Below are 22,023 nucleotides of genomic sequence, written 5' to 3' on the forward strand. Positions count from 1 at the left end.
GCTTCTACCATGACAGGAGTAGCCTTTGCCACAAGCTCTAGTCACTGTGATCTTCTACATCATTAAGGGCTCAGCATCAACAGAGTTAGGGCTGTCAACTGGAACTTTTGAAACTCTGATGGATTTCAGAAATAAGTTTTCCCTTGACTGCATTTAGCACAGCTGAAAATATCAACAGAAAGTTTGTACTAGAGAAGTGGGGTCATTGCTGTGACTAAATTTGAACATTATAGAAGTAACTTGTGACTGGAACTTGGAAAAGTTTGGAGAAGTGAGCTAAAGAAAGCTTAAGCTCCGTGTGGCGGTTTGAATGAGAATGGCCCCCATAGGCTCCGATATTTGAATTGCGGTTGCCAGTTGATGGACTGTTTAGGAAGCATTAGGAGAGGTGCGGTCTTATTGGAAGAAGTGTTTCTCTGGAGGATGAGCTTTGAGGTTTCAAAAGCCCTCGCCAGGACCCGCCCCCACATCTGTCTCCTCTCTCTCTCTCTCTGTCTCCTCTCTGTCTCTCTCTCTCTCTGTCTCTCTCTCTGTTTCTCTGTCTCTGTCTCTCTGTTTCTCTCACTGTCTCTGTCTCTCTGTCTCTCTGTCTCTCCCTCTCTGTCTCTCTCTCTCTCTACGGCATTCAACTTAACGAAGAGCCAGGTGGGACCCCAGAAAACCAGAATACTGATAGGAACTTGGACTACAAAGACTTGGCTTGTGAGGTTCCACGTAGGGATAAGGACTAAGGGCCATTAGGGGTTACATTTCAGAAAGGAACTTATTTTAGAGACCCTGAATTGCTAATTAACCTGGCAGAGAAAATTGCAAAGCATTTAAAATGTGGCATTGTTATTTGTGATTTACAGAGCAATAAGCAGCACAGTTGGAGATCTATCTTAGTTTAAGAGGTGTTTGTCTAGCATTCATGAAGCCCCAGGATCCCATCCTCAGCACTGCATTAGAAACAACAGTACATGTCTGTAATCCCTGAACACAGGAGATGGAAGCAGTGTTTCCGAAGTTTAAGGTCATCCACAGCCACATAACTGCTTCAAAGATGTAGGATACATATATATATTAGATAGTTACAGTTTGACCATAAAGCCTACATAAAGTTAAGGAAGGCATGATTTCTGAAAGAAAAAAATAGTGTCATCAGAAGAAAAGAAGTCATGAAAGATGCCATGAAGGCATTTCAGAAATTGGCCCCACCCATTACAGGTTGAAGGGCAGAAAAAAGTCAAGTAATTTCAAATACTTTCTTGCCAGGCAGTGGTAGCACATAGCCTTTAATCCCAGCACTTGCAAGGCAGAGGCAGGTAGATCTCTGCGAATTCCAAGCCAGTCTGGTCTACAGAACACGTTCCAGGACAACCAGAGATGTTACATGGAGAAACCCTGTCTGAAGAAACAAAACAAAAGAAAGAAAGAAAATAGCATCTCCAGAGTGTCCAGCACCAACAGGTCTGCCTAGTACACTGCTTCTCCGGATTCTTTTCCTGATGCTCAGCTGACCAGGCTTTCCAAGGCAAATGTAGCCATAGTCTAAGGAGTTCAACTACAGTTTGATTCAGCAACAGGCTGAGCATCATTCATATGATGTTGGTTTTGCAGGCATGCAGAATGCAATTATAAGGTCTCAGAGGCTTCTATGACCCTATAATGGTTTCCTTTCTTTTCAAAGGAAGACTTGGGAGGCTGACAATAGTGAAAAGGTCAGGGTCCCTGCAGGCAGCTCAGAGCGGGTGGTTTGTAATGCTGTGAGAGTGAAGCCTACTTTGTGATGGATACTCGGGAGAAGCCAGAAACCTAGAATGTTTACTATGGAAAGCTAGAGGAGCTGTCTGGGGACATGGCTCAGTTGAAAGAATACCTGCCTCACATGCACGGAGCCCTGATATCTCTGAAGGTGTCAATCAAAATAAAACCTAGCCTTCCTTAAAAACTTTAACAGTACTCAACCTCACCGGATTATTGAGAAGCGTATGTATGATACTTTTTAAAAATAAAAATCCTGCAAAATTTTTAGAGAAAAGCAATAGAATCAGACTAACCCATCTAGGCAAGCAAATCACTTGGCTTCTCAGAGCTTTAGGTTTTATTGTTAAGGATCAATACTATAATGGCAGAATTAAGCCTTTCCAGTGAGAAATCACTCCAAGCACTTCATAGATTAATACGGAAAAACTTTAATAAAAGCGCACATCCTGATCCTGGCTAATACCTATAGGACTCTGGCCATGAATAGAAATCTTCCACAGCTTATACAAGTTGAGCTGTATCACTGTGCGCTTACACATGCTCTCATTGGCAGGTGACTTCTTAGGCTCCTGCCCCAAGTTATATGTTCTGAACAACTGGGTGAGTTTTACAGAAACCAAAAGACACTGCAGTTTGAGTATCTTTAGATGACACTTCCTTGGCTGTGAAACACCGATGCAGCTTCCTACTAAACAAGCCAGGTTGGTTCTCTGAGCATCTGGAAGCCGAGGTCATTTTCTCTCTACTTCTTCCTCTGATGAGAAGAAGGGCTCCTCAAAAGCAAGCAGCCCCGAATGAGTGGGCTCTAAAGAAACATATCCTCACTGAATCTAAATTCTAATTATCTGAGGAGTACAACTCTACCGCCATTATCTTTCATGGTCTCTAAGAAGTTTGATTAGTATGCTGCGCGTCTTCGAGTTATGTCAGAGACAATGCTGCTTCAGGCAAATTCTACTGCTATGTGACAACATTTTCTAAGCAAACTCATTGGTAAATCCTCTAAGACATTGTTTGTCATTTTTAATTCTTTTCTTCAATAGCACTTACTCCATAGCATTGTGAAGGTTAAATGTCATAATGTGCAAAGCTGTTACCTGCTTCCTATCATGTGTAATGACTTCCTTTCTATCATAGCTATCCTCATTCAGGATTATGGTTTTTTTTCCTAAGAGGATAGTATTTCTAAGAATATTTTGTTTCGGCTTATGAAATTGTCTGTATGAATATTTATTGGCTTGAGGATTAAAAATCTATAAAATTGAACTACTAAATGCATCCTATTTAATTATACATCAAGTATCACCCCAATGCTGAATATTTCATCAGTTGGCTTCCCTGGCTGTGAGCGTACAGAGCCTGGGTAAAGAAGGCAATCAATTAAAGAGAATTTGGTACAACCCCAAACAAAGATCATTTTTTATTTTACTGCCAAGTGGAAGAGCAGGGTTTTCCAAAAGGGTTTGTTGTTGTTCTTTGGTTTTGTTTAAATAACCAACTAAAAAAAATTCAGCCCTGGACATAGCTTGGGCCATCAGCAGTATCAGTGGACTAGCACTGTTTTTCCAAGTAGAAATGGTTATAGACTAGTGCTGGAAAGATGGCTTGGTGGGTAGGAATGTGTACTTCCCTTTCAGAGGACCTCAGGCGGTCCCCAGCATCCACATTAGGTGACTCACAACTGCCTGTAACTCCAGCTCCAGGGTGTCTGTTGCCCTTTGGCCTCTGAGGACATCTGCGTGTGACTGGTATATATAAACTCACACAGGCACAGTCACATAAATTTAAAACATAATAAATATGAATGGTTATATCCTTTCTTTACTATGTTACCTGACAGTTCCATATAATTTATCTGTGTTAGTTAGAGTAAGAAGTGTCTCTGTAGGCTCACATATTTGAACACTTGGTTCACTGTTGGTGCTATTTGAGGGAAGTTGTGGTGATCATTTGCTTGTACAAATAAAGCCTGTCTGAAGGTCGGAGAATGGAGCTTGCCACTCGCTAACCATAGAGGTCTGGAGGTCTGTACAGACAGACTTAGCTAGTACTTAGTTGCTTTTGGTTGTGATATTTGATCACAGCAACAGAAAAGTAACTAATATACTGTCTTTATCTTATTTCTTTGCTACATAGAACCACCTTACAATAGGTCATAGACTCTCTGAGTCACTCCTGTATAAAGATAGGTAAATGAAAAAAAAAACCTAGCAATACCCCTTCTCTTTTCTCCCTTCCTTCTTTTTAAAATTATCATTTTGTTTTTGTTTTTTGTTTTTGTTTTGCTTTTTGAGACAGGGTTTCTCTGTGACTAAGGAGGCTGTCCTGGAACTAGCTCTTGTAGACCCAGGCTAGTCTTGAACTCACAGAGATGTGCCTGCCTCTACCTCCTGAGTGCTGGGATTAAAGGAGTGTGCCACCACATCTGTCGTATGCCTGCCTGTTTGTATATGCACCATATGTCAATCTCCTGGGACTGAGGTTACAGGTGACTGAGCACCATGTGGGTGCTGAAAACTGAACTTGGATCTTCTGCAAGAGGAGCAAGAACTCTTAACCACTGAACCATTTTACCAGTCCCTAAAAGTAGACCCTGCCCCACACCACCATGCATTCAATATTTTCTCCTTAACAGCAGCAAACCATGCTGTCATACCATTGCCATTGCTACTCATCTCTGTTCTTGGACTGGTACGTTGTTTCAGGTTTGGTGTTTTTTATTACAATAAATAACGCCACTATAAATAGTTTTGTTGTTGCTCCTGTATCTTATTTTCTTCTTTTGCATTATTTCCTGAAGATAAATTCACTGACGTATCACTAGGTGAAAGGTTGCAGGATCAATGTGGCTCTAACTATGCATTATCAACTATCCTCTGAGCAGACCGTACTGTGTCAGCCCATCTTGAAAGAGGGTACTATCTTCTCTTACCAGCTCCTCCTGAGAGCTGTAAGGCAAGCCAGGGTGGAGTCCCTCTACTGCATAGGTGTGCCCTGGGGCTTTATAGTGTTGATGTATGACACAAGGGTGTTTACTCCAGAACAAGATCGCACATGGGATGGTGTGATCCCAACTCCCACGAGAGGATTCCTGGATTAAGCTTGTCTTTTGGAAGTCATAAGGTCAACAGAAGTTATTCTTTTGTTGTTTTTTTTTTCAAGAAACTGACATTTTCTTCTTGAACCAGATATCATCTCTCCAGATGTGTGGCATTTGTTAGAAATAAAGGCTAGACTTTAATGCATGGTTGGCCTTTCCAAACTGGAGTGGTTGAGATAAACTATATCAAGTAAAGGAAGTCCTGGCAGAGCTAGATTTTCAGGTTCTGTTAGGAAAATATAAAAATGGAGGAAAGCAGATCCACAGCCAAGTACCAGGCAGAGCTCCAGGAGTCCAGTCAAAGAGAGGGAGGAGGGATTATATAAGCAAGTGGGGTCAAGGTCATGGTGGGGAAACCCACAGGAATAGTTGTCCCCAGGTCGAGGTCGTGGGACCTCACAGTCTCTAGACCCACAGCTGGGGAACCTGCATGGGACCTAACCAGGCCCTCTGCATGTGGGTGACAGTTGTGTAGCTTGGTCTGTTTGAGGGGCTCCTGGCCATGGGTTCAGGATCTATCCCTGGTGCATGAGCTGACTTTTTGGAACCCAGTCCCTATGGTGGGATGCCTTGCTCAGCATTGATACAGTGGGGTGAGACTTGGTCCTATCTCAACTTTGTTGACTCCCCATGAGAGGCCCTACCCTTTCTGAGGAGTGGAGGGTGGGTGGATTGGGAGAGACGTGAGGGGAGCAGGAGGCAGGGAGGGAGAGGGAACTGTGGTTGTTATGTAAAATGAATAAAAATTTTTAAAATAAATTTAAAATGAGGGAAAGCTCTTTTCAAATGTGTTGAAAGTGATTTGGAAATTGCATACTAATATCATACATGACAAAAGTTCCATTTATAGTTATGGAAAGGTTTGGATCCGAATCATACAGCACACAGTAGGACTCATATGACAGACATTATTACTGCCACAATGGCAGCCATGTTTATCATATAGTCTAATGACAGTACAGGAAGCATTGTGGGAAAGCCTGGACACTGAAAGTAAGCAGAACTGATTTGGACATCTCCCCAGATGAACAGGTTTGATCCTGCCTCAGCTTCTATGAAATGAAAGTTACACCACTGCTCAACAAAGTTTGCTTTACATATGAAATGACAGTGTGTGCCAGGCATCCAGTAAGTGGTCATTTAATTCACAAATGAGTGACCAACCAAGTTTCCCCCTACCCCAGAACTTCTCAGACTTCAATATGACTAAAGCAGATTTTCAGATTCCAGCTCCAGAAATTCCAATTCTGTAGAATAAAAGGATGACGCCTGGGACTCTACATGTGTAACTAAACTCCAAAGTGTTTATGCTACTAGTTCATAGACCATACTTTGAGAACCACTGTATTGTAATCTCAGAGAATTAAAGCAAAGAAAAGAGATTTTTGTCACCAAAAGGCTACAAAAACTTGATAGTATGCCAGAGGCCCAAATGGTGAATGATTTTATTTTCAAGACACTGCTGGTAGTTCTTACCTAACAAAATTAGGATTGTCCCGTGTAACGTCTTTATCCTTTAGCCCTTGTGATGGATGACTGCGTCCTTGATCTGTCATTGCAATCTGTGCCTTTTCTAGACTGCAGTGCACCTCTCCCATTCAGCAAGCTGACTGACATTACATCTTTAATCTTGTGTTACTGCACATTTGATTTGTGCCTCATTTCCCACAACTGGACTTTAGGTATCTGTCATTGTTTTACCCTCCACAAGCAGCATGGAAGCCCTTTGCAGCGATAAGCATTTCAAGTACATACTTTAATACGCAGACATATAGGGCCAGTGGAGATGAGTCAGCCATTAAAAGTGCATACTGCGCCGGGTGTTGGTGGCGCACGCCTTTAATCCCAGCACTCGGGAGGCAGAGGCAGGCGGATCTCTGTGCGTTCGAGGCCAGCCTGGTTTACAAAGCAAGTTCCAGGACAGCCTCCAAAACAATACAGAGAAACCCTGTCTCGAAAAACCAAAAGAAAAAAAAGAGTGCACACTGTTCCAGCAGGGGACCCAAGTCTGGTTCCCAGCACCCATGTCAGGCAGCTCACAACTGTCTCTAACTCCAGTTCCAGGGCACCTGACACCCTCACATAAATGCACATAAAATAAAATTAAATACAAAAATCAGAATAAATATAGATGTACGTATTGAACTGTTGACCAATAGTCATTGGCAAATCCCTTGCCACAAAAGTGGCTCAGACACAGTCATGACTGGTTGAGGCCTGGGCTTTGGAAAAGGTAAGTGCTGTAGCCCCACTAGCTGCTTCCTCCTGTAGAGTAGGGAGAATTCTTACATCCCAGGGCTGTTTGGGGGATTAAATAAGAAAGAATTCACAGCATTTATAGCAAAATGCCTAATACTGTGGTTACATTTAAGTGACAGTTGCTGGCTCTGGTTAATACACCTGAAAGGACCACACAGTGTGCAGAGCTGTTTTCAACATCCACTTTCTGATGCAAAGTTACTAACTGGTTATTTCTGAGCAAAACAGTATTTGATCTGTGTGTGTGTGTGTGTGTGTGTGTGTGTGTGTGTGTGTGTGTGGGTTCTCTCCTTCCACCATGTGAGTTCCGGGAATTGAACTCTGGTCATTAGGCTTGGCACCAAGTGTCCTTACCCACTGAGCCATCTTGCTCATTCAGCTTGCTTCATTCAGGTTCCTGGCATAAGCCATGAGACCGGTCCAGGCATTGCACAGGCTCTGTTCATTGGGCTCTTCACCTTGCTTTTTGAAACAGGGTCTCTCACTGAACCTGGAGATCACTGATCTGTCAAGGTTGCCTGGCAAGCAAGCTGCAGGGATCCTCCTGTCTCTGCCTCCTCAGCATGCGCTATCAGATCTGGCTGTTAACGTGACTGCCCTCATGCTTGTGTGACAAGCACATGAACTGTCTCCTTAGCCCCTTTTTCTTTTGTTTTGAGGTCTAGAATCTTAAGCTTTAGGAGACTGGTTGTCCGGAAATGTGTGTGGATTCCCTATAGAGATGAGTGAGCCATTTTAACATTCCGGCTTTCCCAGAGCTGTTCAGTCAAAGTTTATGCTTCACAGACCCTCTCTGGTCATGTGATTATCATGACTTTTTTCCATTACTGAGGAACATCCAGCTTTCAAAATAAAGACTGTGGAGCCCACCTGAAGCAAGACACAGACTTTCAGCCTTGTGCTGTGGATAGGGAGCACTCCAGCCTTAGGAGTGAGGCAGACAAAGGGGTCTCCAGGCTATTGTGAGAGAAGTGGGCTTGTCTTCTTTGTAATATAGTTAACTATAAGAGGGTCTGTGCCATGGAGAAAATTATATATTGCATACATACATATATATAGAGTTTATGTATACTTACAGGAATTTCAGCTAAAAGCAAGAAACTGAAACAATTCTCAGTGTCTAAAAATAAACTGGCTAGTGATTAAACCATGAGAGATTTATTTGATAGGTTGTAAAGGAATTGTTCTAAATGGTTACAGTGACCTGGAGAATACGACTAAATAATAACTAAATAATGTGAGAAATGCAATAACATGTAAAAAAGGCTCTGGGCACATTTTAAGAAAGCCAGGGGGAAAAAAGGTGAAATTTAGTTTAAGCTCGGAGCTTTCAGCAATTGTGGAGTGATGTAGAACCTTCCCAGTGCTCCCTTCCTCTTTAAAAAGCCAATAAGCACTGTATGCTTAGGTGGTGGGATTGTGACATCACCAACACTCCAGCCAATCTCTTCGATGGTTTCCGATGGTTATTTGCATAGTTTACTCCTCCTACTCCAAAAGAAGTTGATTTCTTTTCATGACAGCACTGAATGAAAGCGTTAATCTACAACAGAAAAGGAAGAAGAAGACTGCATTAACAAAGGAATATATGTAATGACATTAGTATCAAAATACAGTGGTGAAAGTTATAACTAGTCCTGAGGTGCTTCCCTTCTAAGTGCTCTACTCTACTCAGTATGCGGAACCTTAAAATAGCTCTCCAACAACTTGACAGTTCCTCATCCACTTGATGCTTAGATGTTTTAAAAGGGATTTCTAAGGAGGCAGAGACAAGAGAATCAGAAGTTCAACGTATCCTTGGCTACAATAGTGAGTTAGAGGCCAGCCTCAACCACATGGGACTCCACCAAAGGGGGGGGGGGGAGAACTGAAGGTTTAAAGCAGATTCCTAACTCCCAACAGAGTAAAAAAATAATACTTAACAATTTTCTGGGACACTCTACAAATCTCTCACTGCTAAGAAAAAGAGAAACCTCTTATTTCTTAGACCTGTTCTTATAGAAAGAAGAAAAATTCACCCACTCTAGACTTACCTGCCCATCTTCCCACTTTACCCTCCGTAGGCATCAGCTCACCCTTGTCAAGTGTTGACAAGGACACAGGATTCTGGAACACTCTTCTAATATATATATATGTTCTATATATATATATTATATATATATATATTCACCAGGTTAGCAGATGTAATGCTAGTGCAGGATGACTTTGTTTACTATTCTAATTGAGATTTCTATTCAAAGAGCATACTTAGTAAGTCAATCCTGCTGTTCTCCTACAACCCAGGGGCATGGGTCCATTGCTTGCTTCATTGGGATTTACTGACATCAACCATGTGTTCCGTGCAGGCAGTTCACAGGCCCTATCCCTTTGGCTGATCACAAAAGCAATGTGGGCAGACATGTCACAACCCCTTGATTCACAGTTGAGAAGAATGTGGGTTAAAGAGGTTCATTGATTCGGTTGTCCAAAACAGAACCAGAATTCTCACATAAAATTTTTGGCATAGGAATAGCATTCTTCCCACTACATCATATTTACTTATAATAACTAGTTGTGTCAAAACAGAATGGAAAATTCTACTCCTATATGCCAAACAGAGATTCTTGCTTTGTGAGTCTGCAAATGCTTGCCATATCGTAAATATAAACATATAGTTTGTGCTTGTATTTTTCTCAAAGCGGCCGAGAACAATAGGATGATCCATTTAATACTTTAAGCAGAATTTCAATCAGCCAAAGCACTTCTGAGTTGTATACATCTCAAGTACTTATTTGTTTACTCTGGCCAATGAAAATCTGCCACTGACTTCAAGACAGCATTTGCCGGGGAATCCAGGTCTTTCTAACGATGTCACTTCCAAACGTCCTTCGAAGTAGCATAATTATTATGTAGTATATCCCTTTGTGAAATTCAGAAATGGCTTGGACAGATTTGAATTTTATGGAACCATCTGGAAGCTGGATGACATCTGTGACATCATGACCTTTAACCCTGTGCCAGGTGGTATCTAGATGATATATATAAGAATATATATATATATATATATCCCAACACTCTAAAAGATAGTAGCCCCCATTACCCCAGTTTCCAAATAGCTAGGAAATTTGGACATGGTTTAGGGACGGAGGTGTTGTTTAGGGCAGAGTATAAGCTTGGTAGGTGTGAGTCTCTGGGTTTAATTCCCAATAGCACACTCCCAAAAGAAGGAAAACAAAGTAGATTTTGTGAAAAACACCAAAGACTTCCCATTGATGAATTTCATACCTTGGACATCATGTGTTAAGTATACGATAACATAATAATGAAACAAACCAGATGCTTGTAGTCTCAACCGTTGGGAAGCTGAGCCAGGAGGATCACAAGTTAGAGACTAGACTGAGCTTCCTCAAACACACAAAATCAAACTTAAGGTGAACATCTAGTTGGTAGTGAAATGAGATATAAGTGATGTTTTCTGTTTCCTTAAAGGTCTTTTAAGTTTTTTATATATTTATTTACTTTATTTTTATATGTATGAGTGTTTTGCTTGCATGTATGGCTGTGTACCATGTGTGTACCTGGTGTCAGGTAGGTTAGAAGAGGGTGGCCAGAGAAAGTGTTAGATCCCCTGGGACTGGAAGTACAGACCATTGTTAGCTGCTATTTGGGTGCGGGGAACCAAACCCAGGTTCTCTGGGGGAACATCCAGCGCTCTTAACTGCTGATCTGTCTCTCAGACCTGAAGAACCCCTTCTGCTTTTCTTCGACTTGGAGTCAGTTCATGAACATGGGTGTGAGGGGGGCACTGTGCGGCCCACACTCGATGCCACCCCTTTCTCTGCTATGAGATGTGTATTTAAAACAGAGAAAGGGTTTATGGGGCTTCTGCAGTTCTCCCAGCTCAGGCAGAGAGCAGTATGTTCCTCTCCTTTGTACCAAGGGAACCTGCCCCCACCCGCTGCCTAGTCCTACCCACGATCTGCTCTGGCACACTGCCATTCCTCACCATTGAAAATTCGAAAGGCTTATAGCTTTGCATTCCCAAATTGTGCCTGATACTGTGTAGTGGATATGGGGGGTGTTTTTGCATTCCCAGCCCATTCTAAATTCCAATTTTCTAAAAATGGAGCAGCTTAGTTTAGAAAGTGACTCCCTGACTGTAGTAAATTCTTAACAACTCGATCTCTTTTAGGATACACATCAAAATACGGGATTGCAATGGGGGAAAAAAAGACTTAACAGAGTCAGGAAACTCACAGACTAGTGGGACTGAAGTGAGGCTAAAATGGCCTAGTGAGTGTGAAAGAGATTGGTAAACTGTAAAATCCTTCAGGGAAAGCTCTGTGACTCACACAGCAGCCCAGGCCAGTGGGTCTCAGCTGTTAGCATGCATCAGAATCACCCAGAGGGCTCGTAACTTTAGGTTTAATAATGCCCAGGAATTTGTATTTCTGTCTGGTCCCAAGAAATGCTGATGCTGCAGGTCCCTGTTTAGGCCTTGAGAATTTCTGCCTACTGAATAAGGGCAGTCCATCACTGCCAAGTAAGCAGGAAGTTTGCAGAAAGAAATAGTAATTATTAATACTAGTAGACTACTGTTACTCTCCATTTCTTGGTCTCCCCAACATCTACTGCTCTCATCTTCCATCAGTAAAGGGCAAAAAATAGCATTCCTCTTCTAATCTGCAGTATGTATCATCAATACCTACCAGCAATGCCCATTCTTGTTTAAAAGCTGCTTTCAAGGGAGCAGGGGCCTCTCACAGGTTATTGTGCACCTAGTTTCTGAATGTAAAGCCTAAGTTCCTATGAGATGTGTATTTTAAACAGAGAAAGGGGCCCTCTCCTTTGCATTTGTAGCTATGAATGTTGGCATAGGTTTGTAACTCAGACCCCATATCCCAGAAGGTACCAGCCTGTCCCTAACTGAAGGGACGGATATAACATAAGGTGAAAAGTTAGGGGAGTAATGATAAACACCTACTATGCCCCAACATAGCGTGTAGGCGGGGTAATTGCAAAGGCCTAGACTGAGAGAGGCTGCTCCAGAGCCGGCCCTCCACAGAGCTCCAATGCAGCCTCTTGTCGCCCTCCAGACCCTCCTGGGGGACGCGCGGTGCAACCAAGCCTATAGCGGTGGCCGCGCGCCGCCGCGCAGCCCTCCGGCCTTCCCATTGGCGGGCGGCGCCATCTGCGCTCGCCTCGCCCTGGCGCTGGCGGGCGGAGGCCCGGGCGGGGTAGGCCGCGCTCGCGGCGGGCTGTGGCCGCAGCCTTGCGCTGCTGCTGGCGAGGAGCGGGGCGCGCGGCGGGAGGAGGCAGGTCCATGCAGGGCGGCGGCGGGCGGCGGGGCCGGGTGCCCAGGGCGGCCCCACGGGACCCGCCCGGCCGGCTCCCGCGCGCCCTGCCTGGCCCAGCAGCTTGGCCTGAGGGCAGAGATGCGCCAAGTGGTCCAGCTTCCCGCCGCCCTGCGGGGCCCTGAGGCAGAAAGTTTGGGGGTCGGGAGCGGCCCTCCTCCCCGCCAGTGACTGCCCAAGGACTCCTGCAGCCCGGCTTCGCCCGCCACCTGCCTCCGCTCCCCAGGTCGGAATGAACTATCCCAAGGCTCCCCCTCTTCGCCCCTCCCTCATCCTCCTTTAGAAAGATATTTTCTTAAATTCAAGAACTCGTGATCTGCCTACTCCTCTCGTCCATAATTTAAACCCCAGGTCTTTTGAGTGCAAGAGGGGGTGCGGTCTCCCCCAAGACAGCACGCTAGAAGGACAGATTCCCCTTGCCGACCCACTTACACCATGAAGAGGTGCAAATCGGACGAGCTGCAGCAACAGCAGGGCGAGGAGGATGGGGCTGGGATGGAAGATGCAGCTTGCCTTTTGCCGGGCGCGGACCTCCGGCCTGGGGAGGCCTCAGGTTCCAACTCTGCTGGCGGGCCAACTTCAGATGCTGGCGCTGCGGTGGCACCCAACCCGGGTCCCCGAAGCAAGCCTCCTGATTTAAAGGTGAGCGCAGACCGTCCCCAGGCAAGCCCAACCCGCCACGTAGCTTTCCCCACCCCACGCAGAAGTGTCTTTACCGAATAAAAGTGATGGGGACGCTCGCAGAGGTCAGAAAGGATGCACGATGTTCCGCTAGGACCGGAGGGGGAAGTTAGGTACCATTTGTGCCTGTCTATCAGTTCCATTTCAGGCCTCTGTGTTCTTCATTATTCAGCAAACGGTTTAATGACTCACTCATCCGAGATTGTTTGAGGAACGTGTGTGAAATGCTATTTGCAGACAAAGGGCTGGCGAGATCTAAGATGCTAACTTAAAAAGTTCACAGTACGCTTCCTTCTGTAGGAAGGCTTGGGAGGAAGGTTACAGCATGGGATGCTAAATAGGTTACCGCCACCTTCTTATGCCAATTAGCCCCCTCCTGGTGGGGTTTTTGAGCACCTTCCTGAAGGAAGCTCAGTTTGTCCATCTATGAAAGGGGGGTGTAGATGTCTTGCCGTTAGGTGGAGCCAGAGGTTAAGCTAGTGCTTGGAGATCCCTGTCTGCCTGCTGAACCAACCCCCAGGGTGGAGAACTGACAGGTGGCAGGGCAGAGCCTGAGCTGGTTACAGCCTCGGTTCAAGTTGCACACATGCTGAGCCGGCAGCTAGACCCAGAATTGGAAAGGACCGTTCACATGGAGCTGTTTAGTTTCCAGCCCGAGGTCTTCTAGACAATTGGCGATCTGCATTGAATATATCTCTGAGTCAATTACAGCAGCAGCCGGGATAAAAAAAAAAATGCGCCTTTGCTGGAGTTACCACCAGGACTGCCAGCTCAGGCTCCTCAGGCCAGTTCACAAGTGGGCTGAGAGAGATGTCAGCCTCAGGAAGGAACTTAGGTGCCTTGGGAATTGATGCCTTGGGAATTTTCTCCGGAGAGGGTGCAGGGTCTGGGATAGGGGAGCAGAAAGGACTCCCGTTAGGTTAAAGCCCGTGTCCCTATGGCTGTGGGCACTGAGGAACTCATCACAGTAAGCCAATGACATTCCTTCTTTGGCCTGAACAGCTCAGAGTCAGGAAGCCAGGTGAGTGCCTGTGCTCTTTTGTGGTGTGTGTGTGTGTGTGTGTGTGTGTGTGTGTGTGTGTGTGTGTGTGTGTGTTCACTTGTGTTCCTTGGGGGAAGAGAGCCCCCTCACTCCTTATGCGGATTTTTAAAATTTTGTGGAAGTTTTGCAAATCTGGCCTCTTGTTCACCAACCTTATGTCTAACAATGGGCTCTGTTGGACACCTAGGCTCTTTTCCAAAAGCTTGTGATTTCATCAGACCCCAAGAAGAGTCACTCCCTCCCCTAAGTGAGTTTTCTGTTTTAAGTGAGATGACAAGCACAAAGAAGTCCCTTAAATGCTGCAGAGAGGAGTGGGGAGGGGATCCTCTGGCCTCACTCTGTGGTGTGAGAGCTACAGTATCTTTGTGCATACAAAGCCTGAATGTTGTTGTTTGAACCTTTCTTTTCTGACACTCATTTTGGTCAGGAGCAGATAGAGCAACTTGACTGCAACATTGAGCATGGAGGACGCTCACCTCCACACGCACCCTACCTTCACACAGTCTAGCAGTGAGGACCCAACCGAGGAGAACACAGTGACCACAGCTCATGCTAGCACAGGGAGGCACACAGAGCTCCTGCCTGTTTATCTCTGTGTGCTTCATCATAACATGTTTACCACCACAGAGCAGAGACTTCTCTCTCACATGTCACTTGGGGGCCACCACAGTTTGGCAGGTCACTTAACTTTTCTGAGGAAAGGGACAAGGGATATTGGAGTATGGCCAAAGTTGTTTCCCATTGCCGGACAAGTTTTCCATGGCTGATAGCTTAGTGGAAAAATGTCATCATTGTCTCTAGAAGTGGATAGAAGTTGATGTGTTCTAAATTAATGGTGGTACCTAAAGGGACATGTTTACTTTTTAATTTGTAATACCGTTTGTTTGTCCCATACCTGTGTTTAGTTGATACTGCTCAGCAGTTCAGGCTTGCTTTTGCTTTCATTTTCAACCTGGAGATGGGAACTTTCAGTTCCTTAGTCCCACTTCTGTGTTTTTGTTTTTGTTTTTGTTTTTTTTGTGACAGCTCTAGGCATTATCACTGATAGAGTGCCATGGAGGAAATAATCTCGAGCAAGCAAGGAGCAGAAGCATGTCAGGCTCTGCCTAAAGAACCTCCGTGGTAGGAGAGGAAGAAGAAAATTCAGTGTTTGCTAGAAACATCTGATTCACTGGTGATGGCCAGAAATGTCAGAGGCTTTTACTGTCCCTGGTCCTTTAAGGAGCATTGTATTGTGTGTTGTACTTCTCTCAGTTTATTTTGTATGGGTGTGGGGGAGGACATCCTGAGATCATAACTAGAGTCTTCAGCATGCTAGCCTGGGATCTGTGATTATGGAGTGGGTAGGGCCAGTGGGGTGGGGGGTGGGGGTGGGGGAATAGCTACATAGTAGTAATTTTAAAATGGTAACTATAACAGAAAAGCAATCTGCAAATGGTCCTGGCCCCACAGGAGGCTTGTGTAAACACTTGAGAGGCTTGCCACAACTTCACATAAGCATGCATCCTCCAGGGAAGATCTCAGCAGACAGTATGTAAGGGGAGCAGGACAGTTCAGCATGGATTCCTGTCTAACCACCCAAGAGTATGTCTTTATTTGTTTGTTCTCATGATTCCATCCTTTGCTGTGATCCAAGTACCTGCTTGTTGAGGAGAGATGCTGGGGTGGCTTGCCATAGAATCTGCTGGCTGACCAAAAGTGTAACAGAATTCTCCAGCAAGGAGGCTGCCTGCAGTGAGAAGGGGTGTGGGGGGAGGAACTTAGGAGAAGTCTTCAGACAGAGACCCTGTTCAGAATACAGCATGTAGTTGAGGCCTGGGTGAACAGCTGTGCTCAGTGTGTGCATCTGTCCTGAGCACTGGAGAAGCCTGAGGTTGGGGGAAGCGTTGCCCACCTACCGCCATTCCAACCCCACTGTTTGGTTCAGGGACACAGCCTTTCCTGGGAGGAAAAGCCTGGGGACACTGGCCAGGAAAGTTCCCAGAGCTGCTCTGTCTCCTTATCCAAGCCGGATTTCCCCTGGGATTTCTGAGCAGTATCATGGTCATTCCCTGCAGAAAAGTGGGGAGTTCCACCATCCATTGTTCACACCTGGTTGGAAGCGCTCTTGACTCAAGAGTCCTCTGGGATGGTTCAGGTCATGTTCTTCTGTTCTCCGTTCCTACTGAGTGAGGGAGAAGAGAAGACCACAGGCTGCCAAGGGAAATTCACAGCTGAATCCTAGGTGGGTATCCTGTATGGGAGCTTGAAGGGGCTTCAGTGCCCCATGAATGGCTCATGATCCTTCCGTGTTCATCAGTGCACTGGCAAGAGGGTATGTTTGTGCAGTCAACAGATATTGGGCACTTTCAGAGGGAAGATGTTTTTATAAACAGTGAAATAGGACATGCATATAAAACTATCCCCAGAGAGATATGTGTAAAGTTTAACAAAAGCAAAAATTGACAGCTCATCTATTCGATACCCGAGTCAAAAAACAGTATTAGAATTCCCAAGCGTCTGTGTCCCTGTTCTTTTGTTTTATTTTACTTTTTCAAGAGCCAGGTGCTGGTTAAATTTGTGCAATCAGTCTTTAAATGAAGGAGAAGACTAGCTATTTTGGGGGGTGTGGTATGAAGGCATGTGTGTATCCTGAGACCTTGGATAATTTGGGGACTGTGGAGTGTGGCTATCTGGGATCCCGTTGCATCCTGGAGTCCTACTGTCCTTTAGAAATGATGTTCTCAGGCTTGAAGATCCCTGCACTCTGTGGGACATGGACCCCTGAGGTAGATTTCATCAGGGAAGGTAGGCTTGAGGGAGACCTAACCCAAGAAATGGAAACTTACTTCTTGAGCAAGGCAATACCTTCATTTTCAGGTGAGCCTCTAGGTTCCCCAGGATGAAACAAACACTTGCAAGAAAATCCCCAGGGCACCTAAGCTTCGGTGTGCTTGGAACACCATGTGGTAGAATCTGAAAGATGGCTTAAGCAAGAAGGGTGCTTGAAGAGGAGATGGCTTTAGATCAGAATATTACAGAAAGGACAGAAGTATTAATTAACAAACAAGAGAAGAATTTCCAGCTAGGATAAGATGACAAGAACCCAAACCTCAATATAGTCTTTACCCATTCCCTTTCCCTGTCAGCACCAGGGACCATAGAGCTCTGAGGAACGCTGAAGTTGCTAGTTTTGACCCATCTATACCTTATGAGGACAGAGGGTCCTGAGGCCCAGGACTGCCCTCCAACCCCTCTAGCAGACAGCAGTGTTCAGAGCAGCGCTCTGTGTGGGCTCAGGAGGAACTGGGACCGGTAGAGAAGCATGTGGCGAGTGAAGCTCTCTGTTCTCCTGTCACATATTGGGTTCTAGATTCACTCCCAGCTGCCCTAGTTGCAATTCAGTTTACAAAGTGTGCTTCTTTTTATGTGTGTATCCAATTGTGGTTAGCCACCAATCACATTAAAAATGCCTTCCTGTATGAGGAGTTGAAACATCCAGTAAGTTATGAATGTGGAGGTGAGGTTAAATGATACCATAGGGAGAGGTTTGATGGGTTCTCAGGGTGTGGTGGGGTGGTCTTACTGCTAATCCAGAATCATCTGCGTTGACCTCTTCCATGAGACTTGGCATCTCTCTTGGAAAACCCCACCAACTAGGATGGTGCACCTTTGGACTAAGGCTCCAGCTAAACAAGGATCATAAAGAAGGGTCCACTTCTCTGCCAAATACAGGAGTCTCTCACCTGAATTAAGAAGTTAAAGCAAAGCTGCTGGGGAACGGGGGGGCAGGTTTTGGATTTGACTTCTCAAACCAAACTACCAAAGGTTTCCTCATTCCAACCAAGTTGGCTAAGTGATATCCACTGCAGAAAATGAAACTGGTTTGCAAGGACATGACTCCCCAGCAAACTCTCCCTGAACCACTTGTGGGGACAGTAAGTTCATTCTGCCAAGCCAACACATTCTTGGCAAAATACTAAGATGATAAATGGAGACAGGGGTTCAAGCCATAGCAGGAGGGATCTGGGTTAGACACAAGCAAAAACTGCTCAACTGAGCATTTTAAAGTTTTGGAAAAGATTAAGCCCTTGGAAAAGGTAGTTCTCCAAAGATTACATAACTTTTTAGGATTGTTTTGTAGAGTTGGGACAAATAGACAAATTGCAATAGCCATGTTTGCATTGAGGTCTCTGCCAGGTAATGGGCCAGATAGCTGCTGCTCGGCAGTCACTCATCTTGTCAAGAATTCTGCAAACTGGTGGGCAAAAACTTGGAGAGCCCTTGGAGCAAGCACTAGAGGCCAAGGCACAAGACAGCACATAACTAATTGCAAAATGAGTGGTGCAGATAATGAGCCCTCATGGGTTCAGAGCAGAGGGAGGCCATGGATACTGGCTTCACGGAGTGGATAGGAGGAGAGGGACGGCTACATGAGGAGAGAGAGAGGACACATCTGCTGTGCTAGGGCACATGAGACCCCAGTGGATGAGGTGAACTTTCTCAGCTGACCTTCCTTAGTTTCAGCTAGACGGTTCTAAGTAAAAAAGGCACAAGAATTCAAATGGGGGTTGGACTTAAACTCAGCTGATCCTGGGTTAAGTGAGCTCTGCTTCCCAAACTGATCCAGGGGAAGAAGAATGAATCCAGAAACCTTCCATCAGTGTGTTTCCAATAGAAACCCCGCCAGCAGCTGCTGATTTCCATCACTCTGTGATCAGGGGCAGGGAGCCTGGGGTGATAGACCCTCCCCTTCGCTCTCTCTGCTGCTTCTTGGGGGGCATTGGAAATCACAATCCCCTCCAGAAAATCCGTAGTTTCTGTGGGTTTTCCCAGTGACTCGTTCTCTAGCGCTGGCCCTGTTTCCATAGAGACCCTATAAATAGAGGAAACGTTGGCGACCTAGGCTTATGAAGGCTCAGGGTGACCCAGGCACCCCCCGAATCCTCACAGCCATATCCGTGATGGGGCAGAGAGAATTTCAGACCAGGTGGAGGAAGGCTAAACAGTTGCTACCTGGGGATCGTTAATTCCTGGTTAATGATGCCTTCCCAAGACCCCCTCAGCATTTCTGGGATTGATGAGAACACAGGGACCTGTAGGTGTTGGAAGCTGCTTTAGGTCGTGTTTTTCAGCCAAATGGTGCCAAGGCCACTGCACCCTGCACGCTTTCCCTTTTGATTTGTTGAAGCTGTCTTTGCAGAATCTGGCGCAAACTTCCCTTTGTTGGGCCCACACCCAGGGAGAAGAACAGCTGAAGCCCGCTGCTCAGAAACCACAGGGTTCTCAGGAAAGAGCACCATTCTTCCTGAGAGCATGGTGCCACCCAGGGAGCTGGTCCTCCCTACTCTGGAAGACAGTTCCAGGGCAGGCAGGGGCAGTGCAATTCGATCAATCACTGCCCTCCCCAGGTGCTGGAAGCTGCCTGTGGACAGAAAGAGCTTGTGTCCCATCCCTGACTCTCCGGCCTCACAGCTTTCTCTTCCTGACACATAGTCCTGTCTGGCCATCACGATGGCTGTGGCAGCTGGAGGAAAGCAAAAGTCAGTGTGGCAGAGCAAGTGACATTTAGAAGCTGGAGCCCGCCAGGCAGAGCAGGTGGTGCTTTCTGCTGCGTTGGTGGCTAAGTTCCCTCGAGCTAGTCGCCATGGTTTTCCTCACTTCTGAAACTTGGGGCTGGGTACGTATATGCACTGAGGGTTTTCCCCCCCCTCATCATGTTATGTCAAAACCCTGAAGCGTCTTCCTGACACCCACAGGTAGGAGCAGCTGGCCTGCGTGTCACCCTGCCTGCTATTCTTGCTTTTTACACCACCCCCCACCCCGCATTGTTCCTCACCTTTGTTCCTTCCCTTCCTATCTGCTGTGGACTTTAACAGAGTCCCAGGCACTGCTGGCGGAAAGATCCTCTACCTGCAGAGCACCTGGGGAGGGGAGAAATGAAGACCTGAAGATCTGTGATCAGGCCTGCCCAAGTCCAGTGGTGAGGCCTGAGCATCTGCTCAGTGCAGTGAGGATACAGAGCCCCATACCGTTCAGGGGCCCTCCTTTAACCCTGAGACTTTTGCCTTAAGTATTGTCCCAGGAGACATACAACAACTACTGTAGCCCCATGTCAGGTGCGGGCCAGTAAATTAGACTAGAAGTTGGAGGCTCATCTTTTAGGTTTGGATGAGCTATCTAACTAACTCAGTTTTTTTATCTGCAAAATGGAATGTGGCTTCTATGTTCTATGAGTTTTTAGCTCCTGGAATAAGACTAGTGTTGGGCTAGACTGGCAGTGTAAGTTGAAAAGCACTTGGTATAGTTTTTAAAGTAAATTAGACAAGGAGTGTTGGGGTCAAGATGATATGGCTAATGGGTAGTTGAGATTCTCCAACCTACCCCTTGTGCCCCATAACCCATCAGTTCCTAAGGCTGTATACCCAGGACCTCAACTAAAGTCTTTTAGGGGAAACATTGTCTCCCTACGTGGGTAGGAAAGGGGGGCTTCTGTGTAGGAGAAGCAAGTTAGGAATGGGGTATGGAGGAAAGGCCTAGAATAGAATGCTAAAGTTCAGAGGACACTTACCAAAAAGTCTGGCAAAGACCAGGGCCAATAGGCCTCTTCTGGGGTCCCTCATGGGGTCCCACAAGAGGGTGGGTAACTCAGCTGTAGTCAGGAGGCCCAGGATCTGACTCACTCTGAGTTTATGGCACCCGTATGCTGTCCACTCTGGCTTGGACATCTTGGTTCTGACCCAGTATAGATTCAAGTAGGCTTGGGTACAGCCTCTCTCATTCCTGAAGAGAGGGCAACTCTGGGGGTACTGCCTCTCTCATTCCTGAAGAGAGGGCAACTCTGGGAGCAGCTGGCATAGAAGACCTGTTTCTAGGGCTGCCTCAAATCTCAGTTCTTGAGAAGAATATTTTCCCTATCTGTGGGTGCAAGTGTGTGGTTGTTGCTTTTGTGGGTGTCTGGGGGAAACAATGAGATTATGCAGGAGAGAGCATACCTCCAGAGCTCCAAACTGAGCTCATGGTGAGGTGTGAGGATGGACAAATCTGGCCTGTGAAATGACAGGAACCGGGGGGTTGCCTGTAGGACCCCAGTGAGGATCCTTTCGTTTTGGGCAAGTGCGGGTCTTGTAGTCACAGGGAGTGTGCGTGCAGCGAGCGTAGACAGTGATGGTGAGCAGCACTGAGTGGGCAGCTACTCAACAACTGGAGGCTTGTGCTTTCCTGCTTTCTTCATGGCCCAACTTTTGCTCTAGGAAGAAAACTAGTATGTGTAACTTTTTTGGACCGTTTAGATTGTTTTCTACTGATGGAGTTACAGGATGCTGGTACAGAGAAAACCCTGCTGTGACTCGCCAGCCCCAGGTGACTTGTCTCTGTTTCCCTCTTAGAGGTCAAAGTATAGTTTTTCCCTAGTCTTCTGAGTCCCACCCATTCTCCCACATCTCTGGAGCTCCACAGAGGACACGGCCTGTGCAGATAAGCCATCTCCTCATAAGGAACCTGCCTGCCATTACATGACAGCTGCCCTGGCAGCCCATCCACCAGCCATTTATCCTGGGCAGTGCTGTGGGGAGCAGGCGGGGTCTCTCAAGGAAGTGCTGCAGCAGGGCAACACCAGGCCTCAGGGCTTCAGCTTGGTTTTAGTCTGAGGGGTATGAACCCCTTATCTGGACAGCTGTTTCTGCTGTAGATCATCTAGGCTAAGAAAAGTAATGTTTATTTCATTGTCTGCTATGCCAGAACTTAACTGGACGCAGATGACAGAAGATCATAGTATGGTCATGTAGACAGAGGTAGGTTTTGTAGACTGTTTTCTTGGATGTCTTTGTCCTCCATCATCAGCTGTCATGGCTACAGCATGGCAACTGCATCTCCAGATATTA

The 22,023-nt window shown here is 46.0% G+C and overlaps 1 protein-coding gene and 1 long non-coding RNA gene across 6 annotated transcripts in view; one reads left to right on the forward strand and one right to left on the reverse strand.

Annotated features, from left to right (window-relative positions):
• Positions 1-8,247: 8,247 nt before the first annotated feature.
• Positions 8,248-13,005, reverse strand: LOC121136723. The gene is made up of 2 exons (XR_005873807.1): positions 12,871-13,005; positions 8,248-8,648 (listed from the first exon to the last, which is right to left on the reverse strand). It is a non-coding gene; the product is annotated as an uncharacterized LOC121136723 (long non-coding RNA).
• Tmcc2 (transmembrane and coiled-coil domain family 2) overlaps positions 12,521-22,023 on the forward strand; it is a 39,441-nt gene continuing 29,938 nt past the window's right edge. The window contains exon 1 of one of the 5 annotated variants that reach the window (XM_040737645.1): positions 12,521-13,080. In XM_040737645.1, coding sequence (XP_040593579.1) covers positions 12,874-13,080 — 207 coding nt within the window. In that variant the 5' untranslated portion in view covers positions 12,521-12,873. Of the gene's footprint in view, positions 13,081-13,607; positions 14,141-16,218; positions 16,386-22,023 lie in introns of those variants that run through there. The other 4 variants (XM_040737642.1, XM_040737646.1, XM_040737643.1 and 1 more) reach the window with 4 other exon arrangements.

This window comes from Mesocricetus auratus, unplaced genomic scaffold (assembly GCF_017639785.1).
Source record: "Mesocricetus auratus isolate SY011 unplaced genomic scaffold, BCM_Maur_2.0 Super-Scaffold_100676, whole genome shotgun sequence".
NCBI lineage: Eukaryota > Metazoa > Chordata > Mammalia > Rodentia > Cricetidae > Mesocricetus > Mesocricetus auratus.